This window comes from Acomys russatus, chromosome 25 (assembly GCF_903995435.1).
Source record: "Acomys russatus chromosome 25, mAcoRus1.1, whole genome shotgun sequence".
NCBI lineage: Eukaryota > Metazoa > Chordata > Mammalia > Rodentia > Muridae > Acomys > Acomys russatus.
In genome coordinates this window covers 42,254,076-42,263,602 of record NC_067161.1, presented here as the reverse complement: position 1 = coordinate 42,263,602, position 9,527 = coordinate 42,254,076, and the positions used below count along the sequence as shown (strand labels likewise).

General features: G+C 56.4%; 2 protein-coding genes across 3 annotated transcripts; one reads left to right on the top strand and one right to left on the bottom strand.

The window, feature by feature from the left end:
- The first annotated feature begins 1,234 nt into the window (after positions 1–1,234).
- Mapk7 (mitogen-activated protein kinase 7) lies at positions 1,235–5,607 on the top strand. Of its 2 annotated transcripts, XM_051167782.1 has the most exons (6): positions 1,235–1,411; positions 1,544–1,846; positions 2,287–2,452; positions 2,994–4,072; positions 4,180–4,808; positions 5,146–5,607. In XM_051167782.1, the coding sequence occupies exons 2-6, from the start codon at positions 1,615–1,617 to the stop codon at positions 5,281–5,283; spliced, it is 2,244 nt and encodes a 747-aa protein (XP_051023739.1). In that variant the 5' UTR covers positions 1,235–1,411; positions 1,544–1,614; the 3' UTR covers positions 5,284–5,607. The 2 variants fall into 2 exon arrangements, with proteins under 2 accessions (XP_051023739.1, XP_051023740.1); XM_051167783.1 differs by lacking the exon at positions 1,235–1,411 and having other exon boundaries at positions 1,708–1,896.
- A 997-nt stretch (positions 5,608–6,604) lies between these two features.
- On the bottom strand, positions 6,605–9,147 carry Mfap4 (microfibril associated protein 4). Its single transcript, XM_051167523.1, has 5 exons — positions 9,041–9,147; positions 8,748–8,835; positions 8,337–8,491; positions 7,215–7,566; positions 6,605–6,877 (listed from the first exon to the last, which is right to left on the bottom strand). The coding sequence occupies exons 1-5, from the start codon at positions 9,044–9,046 to the stop codon at positions 6,630–6,632; spliced, it is 849 nt and encodes a 282-aa protein (XP_051023480.1). The 5' UTR covers positions 9,047–9,147; the 3' UTR covers positions 6,605–6,629.
- Positions 9,148–9,527: the final 380 nt, after the last annotated feature.

The window sequence follows — 9,527 nt, the reverse complement described above, 5'->3', positions numbered from 1 at the left end:
CGGTATGTAGATCGGGCTAGTCTTGAACTTACAGAGATTAGCCAGCCTCTGCCTCTCCAGTGCTGGACTAAAGGCATAAACCACTATGCCCAGCTTTTAAAAAAACCTCAATCTAAATCGAACACACGCGGGTATTAAGTATGTGAAAATGTATTGATGTGCAAAACTTTCTGCATTATTTTGGTACAAAGTATGAGAGGTCGAGCAACATAAACAACGGTGTATGCTTACCAAAATTCATTTCTGGTCAGGACCCGACCTTTGGCTTTTAGTTGAGACTAGAGTAATAAATGTCAACCAGGTACTCAAAACTTTACTGGTTTTTTTGTTTTGTTTTGTTTTTCGAGACAGGGTTTCTCTGTGTAGCCTTGGCCATCCTGGACTCACTTTGTAGACCAGGCTGGCCTCGAACTCACAACGATCCACCTGCCTCTGCCTCCAGAGTGCTGGGATTAAAGGCGTGCGCCACCACGCCCGGCTTTACTGGGTTTTTCATCCCAGTTTCTCCCTCCACACTTTTCACTGGGAATCCCGACCTCTTTGGAGTGGGGCCCACCTTAGCTGCCTACAGAGAACCTTTGAAGCTCTCGGGTTAGCAGCGCTCTTTTTGCCTTGTCTAAGGAGCCCGATAGAGAGGGGAAAACGGGACCATAAGCAGCTAGCTTTGTCGCGGTCCAGAACGCATGCGCATCCCGGCCAGTTACTGGCTGCGGGGCCCAAGTCAGTGACGCTCTAGCATCCGGAGGACTTGGGTCTCTGTCGTCACTACACAAGGACAAGGCGTCCAGAGCTTCCAGCGCCTAAACAGTGCGATGCAAATCCCCTAGGAGATGAAGCAAACAAAAAAGCAAGAGGCGCCTAAATGAAGAGGGCGGTGCGGAGCTTGTTGTCTAGGTAACAGCCCCCACCCTCCGTATCCCCGCCCCTTCGGGCCTGTGGAGTCCCTGGGCCTAGACGTGCACGCGAATATGGTGGAGCCTTGCTCTCCGCCCGTCTCCTGAGGCTGCTACCACGCATGCGTTAGCTCATGATGCGGGGCTGCGCGCGCACCCCTGAGGAACGCGCAGCTCCCCTTGGGCGGCTCCCGCCGCGAGCTGGACAACGGGGCCGCGCGCGCGCGCGTGCGCGAGAGATAAGGGCGTGGCTTTCCCGTCCGGTGAACTTTGATTGGATAAAGTAAAATGAAGGGGTGGGAACCTCCGCGGGAGCCGTTCAACGATTGGCCAGAGCTGGAGGAGCGTGGTCCTGGGGCGGCCGGCGGGGTGGTCTGCTCTGGCGAGCGCGAGGCTTAGGTGGCGGCCGCGGTCCTTGATAAGTAAGCGAGTCCGTGGGGGACACTCGTCTCGGGGTTGGCAGAACCCAGGAACTCCAAATCCCCGAGGAGGCGTGGCGGCGAGGTGCTGGCTGGTCGGTGAGTGCGGTCCCGGGAGCTCCAGGGCCCCGCCCCTCCCTTTCTTCCGGGGCTGCACCGCGCCCCCCTGGACCCGGACTCCCGGGCCTTGGGGTTCGCCGTGCCAGCAGCCCCCTTTCCTCTGCTGCGTAGGTCTTGCATCCTAGCCCACAGAGGGGAAACTGAGGCTCTCAGGGCGATCTCACCAGCGCCTCATATAGACCATGGCTGAACCGCTGAAGGAGGAGGACGGCGAAGATGGCTCTGGGGAGCCCCCTGGGCGCGTGAAGGCAGAACCGGTCCACACCGCGGCCTCTGTTGTGGCCAAGAACCTGGCCTTGCTCAAAGCCCGCTCCTTCGACGTGACCTTTGACGTGGGGGACGAGTACGAGATCATCGAGACCATAGGCAACGGGGCCTACGGGGTGGTGTCCTCGGCACGCCGCCGCCTCACGGGTGAGCTGGCTTCCTGAGGCTCAGCATGTGTGGACTGCTTTCCAGAGGCGGTGAGGCACCCGCATGGTCCCAGGAGGATCAGCTGCGCCGGGGATTCTGGCTCCACTCACCACTTACCGACTAGGTGCCAGCTCCCCGTTAGGTACCCTTTTTAGGAACCCTGCTTCTCCCAGTCAGCCTACTTCCTCCTTAGGAAAATAATATCCCTGTAAGCCAGAAGAGAGAGGTGCTCGTTGGTGTCTAAAAGAGATAGGTTTTAGAGCTAGAGATAGGCACAGTGGTTTGGTGGTGGAATGGGGGAAGATCTAGCACTAGAGAGTATGTTTGATGTATGTTAAACTAAGAGCCTTGCACACAGTAGGTACCTATTGTCATTTTGGGCAGTGCTGAGACGGGCCTGCAGCTAACCTGAAAGTACTCTCTCTGGTCTATGCCTCCAGGCCAGCAGGTGGCCATCAAGAAGATACCCAATGCTTTTGACGTGGTGACCAATGCCAAACGGACCCTCAGGGAACTGAAGATCCTCAAACACTTCAAACACGATAATATCATCGCCATCAAGGACATCCTGAGGCCCACTGTGCCCTATGGAGAGTTCAAATCTGTGTAAGGCATGGGGTAGGAGAAGGAGACACCGTTGTGACCGGTTTAAAAGACCAGGGCCAGTAATGCAGAAGTTAATATGACAGGGAAATTAGGTCCATGGAGAAAATGATTTGTCAGAAGTTACAGGAAAGTTGGGGCTAGCAAAGTGATTCAGTGGTTAAGAGCACTTGCTGCTCTTGCAGAGGACCTGGGTTCAGTTGCTGGTGGTTGCGTGGTGGCTCACAGACATTTGTAACTCCAGTTCTAGGCCTCAGTCTCCCTTCTCTGGCCTCTGTGGACATCAGGCACATGAGTAGTACACATACATACTTGCGGGGAAACGGATACACAGAAATGAAAAAAACAAACAAAACAAAACAAAAATACCTTTTATAAAAGGTTGTAGAAAATCTAGAGCCTGGCGCTGTTCTTTCATTCCATGCTGCTGGTCCTTTGGGGTGTTCGGGTAAGACCACAACCTCTGGAAGTGGGAGGGCTGGTGAGATGGGGCTTGTCCCTGCGGTGTAAGGAGGCCAGCTCACACCTCTTTCCTCATCTCCAGCTATGTGGTACTGGACCTCATGGAGAGCGACCTGCACCAGATCATTCACTCCTCACAGCCGCTCACACTGGAGCACGTGCGCTACTTCCTGTACCAGCTGCTCCGGGGCCTCAAGTACATGCACTCCGCTCAGGTCATCCACCGTGACCTTAAGCCCTCTAACCTCTTGGTGAATGAGAACTGCGAGCTCAAGATTGGTGACTTCGGGATGGCCCGTGGCCTGTGCACCGCCCCTGCCGAGCACCAGTACTTCATGACCGAGTATGTGGCTACGCGCTGGTACCGCGCTCCTGAGCTCATGCTCTCGCTGCACGAGTACACGCAGGCCATTGACCTCTGGTCTGTGGGCTGCATCTTTGCTGAGATGCTGGCTCGGCGACAGCTCTTCCCTGGCAAAAACTATGTGCACCAGTTACAGCTGATCATGACGGTGCTGGGAACCCCGTCACCAGCTGTGATTCAGGCTGTGGGGGCTGAGAGGGTGCGGGCCTATATCCAGAGCCTGCCACCACGGCAGCCCGTGCCCTGGGAGACAGTATACCCAGGTGCCGACCGCCAGGCCCTCTCACTGCTGGGACGCATGCTGCGATTTGAACCCAGTGCTCGGATCTCAGCTGCCGCTGCCCTTCGTCACCCCTTCCTGGCTAAGTACCATGACCCTGACGATGAGCCTGATTGTGCCCCACCTTTCGACTTCGCGTTTGACCGCGAAGCCCTTACCCGGGAGCGCATTAAGGAGGCCATTGTGGCTGAGATTGAGGACTTCCATGCTCGACGGGAGGGCATCCGCCAACAGATCCGCTTCCAGCCCTCTCTGCAGCCAGTGGCCAGTGAGCCTGTGTGTCCAGATGTGGAGATGCCCAGTCCCTGGCCTCCAAGTGGAGACTGTGCCATGGAGTCACCTCCTCCAGCACCACCACCATGCTCTGGCCCTGCACCTGACACTGTTGACCTCACTGTGCAGCCTGTCCCGCCAGCCAGTGAGCTGGCTCCACCAAAAAGAGAGGGTGCCATCTCCGACAATACCAAAGCAGCCCTCAAAGCTGCCCTGCTCAAGTCCCTGAGGAGCCGGCTCAGAGGTACCTTGTGGGTCCGGCAGCTAGCTGGGCAGTGGACTGTTAGACAGGGACTCTTGGAGCGAATTGTAAGCCCTTCCTTACCTTTTCTTTGTCCAACTTCCCTGCAGATGGCCCCAGTGCACCCTTGGAGGCGCCTGAACCTCGAAAGCCTGTGACAGCTCAGGAACGCCAGCGAGAGCGAGAAGAGAAGCGTAGGAGGCGGCAAGAGAGAGCCAAGGAGCGAGAAAAGCGACGACAAGAGCGGGAGCGCAAGGAGAGGGGGGCTAGTGCCTTGGGGGGCCCCTCTACTGACCCTCTGGCTGGACTGGTGCTTAGTGACAATGACCGAAGCCTACTAGAGCGGTGGACTCGCATGGCTCGGCCACCTGCCCCAACCCCAGCACCAGCATCATCCGCTGCCCAACCCACTAGCCCTCCCACTGGCCCCCCTCTACAGCCTGCAGGCTCTGTTCCTGGTCCTGCCTCACAGCCTGTTTGCCCACCCCCTGGTCCTGGTCCCCAGCCTGCTGGCCTTCCTGGACCTATCCCTGCCCCTCTGCAAAATGCCCCTTCCACTAGCCTGCTGGCCTCCCAGTCACTTGTGCCACCTCGTGGGTTGCCTGGTTCCAGTGCCCCAGAAGTTCTGCCTTACTTCCCATCTGGCCCACCACCTCCAGATCCTGGGGTGCCCCCTCAGCCTTCTACATCAGAGTCACCTGATGTCAACCTGGTGACCCAGCAACTGTCCAAGTCTCAGGTGAGAAGAGAGACAAGGCTGGGATACTTTGGTCTGGTCCAGGAAGGTGGGTCGGGGTGGTTGTCCATGCTGCATGGAAGGAAACCTTGTCTCTTCAAGCCTGCCCTCTTGCTTATAGAAGGAACACAGTACGGCCAGTGAAGGACTTGTTGGGAGGTAGATTCTGCTTGCAAAGTGTGGCCTAGGGACAGCCCATCTGCACTAGCATTTGGTCATTTCAGGATTGTGTTCATGTGCTAGGGTATCTGGGCAGAGTGGTCAGTAATAGCAGGCCCTGCTGACCTCAGTTTGTCCTTCCTAGCACCTGTGGTGTATAACCTGTTCCTGTCCTCTGCAGGTGGAGGACCCCCTGCCTCCCGTGTTCTCAGGCACTCCAAAGGGGAGTGGGGCTGGCTACGGTGTCGGCTTTGATCTGGAGGAATTCTTAAACCAGTCGTTTGATATGGGTGTGGCTGATGGGCCACAGGATGGGTAAGATGGCTGGCCTGAGTTGGAATGGGGCTATGGCAGGGTTCGTGGATGGCTGCTCAGCTGGCCCTGGCTGAGAACACCCATCCCAGTTTCTTTTCCTTGCAGCCAGGCAGACTCAGCTTCACTCTCAGCCTCCTTCCTTGCTGACTGGCTCGAGGGCCACGGCATGAACCCTGCTGACATCGAGTCTCTGCAGCGTGAGATCCAGATGGACTCCCCAATGCTGCTGTCTGACCTGCCTGACCTCCAGGAGCCCTGAAACCCACAGCTTGTGCCTTGCTGCCAGGACAGACCCAGCTTTTAGGTCCAGGGGTGCAATCCAGAGGGCTGCAGCCTTGGGACTGGCAGGTGAGGTGCATCTTGAGTTACTCTGTACAGGTTCATCTCTGACCCACCTTTCAGCCTTAAGCAGCCACTGAGCCACCACCGAGCCATAACAGGACTGGGAGACTCACTCCCCCCTGAGCAGTCTTCTTCAGTATTGTATTTTTATTGTTGTAATATGCATTTGTTTTGCCATCAAAATGAGGCCTGTGAAATACAAGGTTTCCTTTACCCTGACTCCAGGTGTCATTTGTGGAGTTGGGGTAGGAACACCAACAGTAGGGGTGTAAGGAAGAGCCAGTGCTCAAATCGGGAGCCGAGTAAACGTTTGTCCACAAAGTCAGTTCATCAGATCCTGAAGGTTTATTGAGACCTCCACTTCCCACCCACTCCCAGCAGACTGTTCTCGATGCTTTTCGTGACAATCCCTGGGGCAAGTAGGGCACCTAGTTAACATGCCTATTTTGCCCATGGTTACTTCAGAGTTGATGAGCAGTAGCTATGGTGAATATTGTTTTCGTATTGAACTTTGAGGGGTGAGTGAAGGCAGGTGGGGTTGCACTCCATGGTGCTCATTATAAGGAGTAAGTTGAGACCAAGGGTGGGACGTATTCTGAGGAAAGCTTTGGGAGTGCTGGGGTGTGACTGGCCATGCACGAGCTGCTTGGCAAATGCCATAGGGGCTGCGTGGCTCTGGAGGATAGCTCCAAACCAGCCGGGGCTACAGTAAGGAAGTGGGCTGAGGTGGAATGCAAAAAGTGGCAGCTAGAAGGTAGCTTCTGGCTTGCAGCTGTCACGAAGGACTAGAAGCAACTTGGAGTTTTTATGGATTTCAGCCAGACCCAGGCTGGCATGGCTGGGCCAAGAAAGGCCCTGGAGGGCTGCTGACAGCCTAGCTTCAGATAGAAGGCAACAGGGCCTAGCTGGATGTGGGACAGGGATTTGCCAGGGCATTGCTGGTGCACAGGTATTATAGGGAGAGCATGGAGACTTGGGGTGTCCAGGGGTGGGATCTGGGCCAGCCCCTCAGGTGCGGCGGATTTTCATCTCAGTGCGCTTGAGGGAGTAGTAGAAGCCTTTCCATTGAGCCCAGTTGATGCCATTGGCATAGGAGAGGTGGGGACCACCCAGGTAGAAGCCGTTGAGATTGGCGAAATGGCAGCTTCTGAACCAGAAGGCTCCCGAGGAGAGGGCCGCACAGTTTTGCAGGAAGAGATCCTGGTCTCGGTCAAAGGTGGAGAATTTCTGGCCACTGTGGTAGGACAGTGAGTCACCTGGCAGGAGGGAGGAAGAATAGACCAATTGAGGCCAGGAGCTGAGCCTTTTGCTGAGGGACGACACTATGTGGCACCCTATTGGGATGGAGGCACCCTCCCTGAACCACAAAGAGAAGCAGCTGTTCTTGTGCAGAGCTGCCTGGAGCCGGGCCAGCGGGGCTGCTCCCTAGGGCTGAGGTTCATGTGGCTTAGAGTAGATCTGCAGAGAGCCGTGGCTCTCCCAAGCCCAGAAGGGTTGATGGAGAGGCCTAAAGGAGCCAGTAGGGCAGGCCAGAATTACAGTATTGACACCTGCCTGCGCTGCCACTGCCCCTGAAGAAGCTGATAGGGTTACCTGCCCCACCATCCTCGAAGCCAGCCACGTAGAGAGTATAGCCATCCTCCTCAGCACTGACGGCGTTGGGGGAGATGGAGAAGTCAACATACTTGGCATAGGCTGTGCTGTTCTCAAAATCTTCCAAGTCCACACGCAGCTCATACTTCTGCTTCAGTGTCAGGAGGTGCAGGTTCTGCAGCCCTAGGGAGGGGTGGCAGCTGGTCAGCAAAGACTTAGCTGAGGGGCAGCCCCCACCCCATGGCCCCACCTTACCCAGCCAGTACTCCCCGTCAGCACGGCCAAAGCCCAGTTTGTAGTCATTCCAGCCCCGGAAGAAACTCACTGAGCCGTTGAATCTTTTCTGGAAAACCTGCAAGCAAGTAGACAAGGAATTGGATGACAGAAGCACAGGCCCCTCAGGGGCTCTGCCCTGCCCTGCTCTGCCCTGCTTCCCCGGCCAGGGCACTGTGATGCTGAGCCAGTTTATAAAGGACTTGAGTGGGTATTAGGGAGCTGCTAAAATAAAACACACTCTGGCTCCAGGCCTCTCATCGAATGCTGCTATAAAGCCGGGCGTGGTGTGACACGCCTTTAATCTCAGCACTCGGGAGGCAGAGGCAGGCAGATCACTGAGTTCAAGGTCAGCCTGGTCTACAAAGCGAGTCTAGGACAGCCAAGGCTACACAGAGAAACTCTGTCTCAAAAAGCCAAAAAATAAAACAAAAGTGGGTACCTATCTGGCCTCTTACCCACTGAGAGACAGGAAGGGGGAAAGATTAAGGGGAAGTTGGGGGCTGGAGTCATAGCTTAGTGGCAAAGCACTCGCTTAACATAGAGGCCCTGGTTGCCATCCGATCACTGCATGGTAAAAAGGCAGCAGGAGTGTGGGGTGGGGGTGGGGGTCTAGAATACCTGGCTGTGAGTTCTGCAACTGTGTGCCCGAGGCGAGCAACGCTGCTTCTCTAGCCTTGCAGTTCCTCTTTTAGGAAAGGCACCTACTACCACTGTGAGGACAGCACCGTCTCAAGCGGTAAGTGTTAGCAGCCCTGGATCCAGTCCCCGTCAAGATGAGGGACCCATTTCACAGGATCATGCAGCTGCCTGAACCCCAACTGGCCTGAGGCCCCTTTGCCTACTCACCGTCCACTTGCCACCCTCAGTTGTCATGTCGCAGAAGACAGGCACCGGTATGCTGGGGCCAGAGGGGTAGATGAGGTACACGCCATCTGTCTGATAGCCCTGAGCGTAGATGTCGTCACAGTCCAGGGGTTGCTGAAGACAAGACTTCTCCAGAGCTGAGAGTGGCAATATCGGGACAGTGAGGAGAAAGACTAAGGCATAAAGGACACCTCAGCATCCCAGTCCCCGTCGCCCCCCCCCCCCCCCGGGGTTAGGGGACCATGTCATGAGAAATCTGGAGATTTTCCTAGGGAGATACCTGCCAATTTGCAGAGGGGGAAACAATCCTGCAGAGCCTGGCTTAGAATGGCTTCATCAGCCTGCTGACCAGGCCGTGTCTGTGAATGGGGGTAGGGGTTGGGGGCTGCTTACCATCTCCCCGGATCCCAGAGACCTGCGGGGCGCAGGGAGCTGTGGAGAGCAGCAGCAGCAGCAGCAGCAGTGGCAGGGCTGTGAGGGCCTGGTGATGGAAAAACAGGATGAGTGTAGCCACCAACATGGGCCAGTCGCCTGCCCATGATCCCCCTGTCCGAAACCCTGTCCACTGTCTTCTGGTCCCCTCTCTACTCTCTGGGAAAGGCTCAACATCCCCAGAGCTTAAGTTTCAAGAGAACCCCGCTGTGCTTTGTCCCCTATGGCAAATGGCTTGTCCTCCGGCCCAGTACCTTCATGCTGTCAGCTCAGTTCAGAGAGGCCGGCTGTCTGGGGCCCGAGACTGCAGCCGCCTACAGTTATGTGTTGGGTCTGAGCCCACAGACCCAGCTCCGCCCCTGGAACTGCAGAATGCCCCCCCTGCCCCCACCCCAATAACCAGTCCCCAGCATCAGCTTACACTGGCAGGGGCCAGAGGACCACCTGGCTCTCATTAGGCCTGTCAGGAAAGCACCGTGGAGCAGACATTAACTCCTTACCAGCTGCGACTGCTCCCTGGACCCCACTCTGCCTCCTGCCCTGCTGGACTTGTGGGCCTCTTGGGAACCCTAGCTGGCCTCTGCCCACTCCCCCCCCCCCCCCCGTCTTCCTGACAGGCCCTCTACAGATGTCTGCTTTTCTCCCATTCCTGTCTAGTCCATTCAATCAGACATTTGATGGGGTGGGGGTTGGGGGCAAAGAAGGGTAGAGCTATCCCTGGGTCTGAGAGAGGGGTCTCCA

Bases quoted from the DNA above. Each gene is read 5' to 3' on its own strand.
- Mfap4 (XM_051167523.1), bottom strand. The intron at 7,567-8,336 runs GTGAGTAGGCAA...ACTTGCTTGCAG, and splicing joins CTGAGGGTGGCAAGTGGACG to GTTTTCCAGAAAAGATTCAA. The intron at 6,878-7,214 runs GTAACCCTATCA...CCCTCCTGCCAG, and splicing joins CTTCGAGGATGGTGGGGCAG to GTGACTCACTGTCCTACCAC.
- Mapk7 (XM_051167782.1), top strand. From the start codon at position 1,615: ATGGCTGAACCGCTGAAGGAGGAGGACGGCGAAGATGGCTCTGGGGAG. The intron at 2,453-2,993 runs GTAAGGCATGGG...CCTCATCTCCAG, and splicing joins TATGGAGAGTTCAAATCTGT to CTATGTGGTACTGGACCTCA. The intron at 4,073-4,179 runs GTACCTTGTGGG...ACTTCCCTGCAG, and splicing joins CCTGAGGAGCCGGCTCAGAG to ATGGCCCCAGTGCACCCTTG.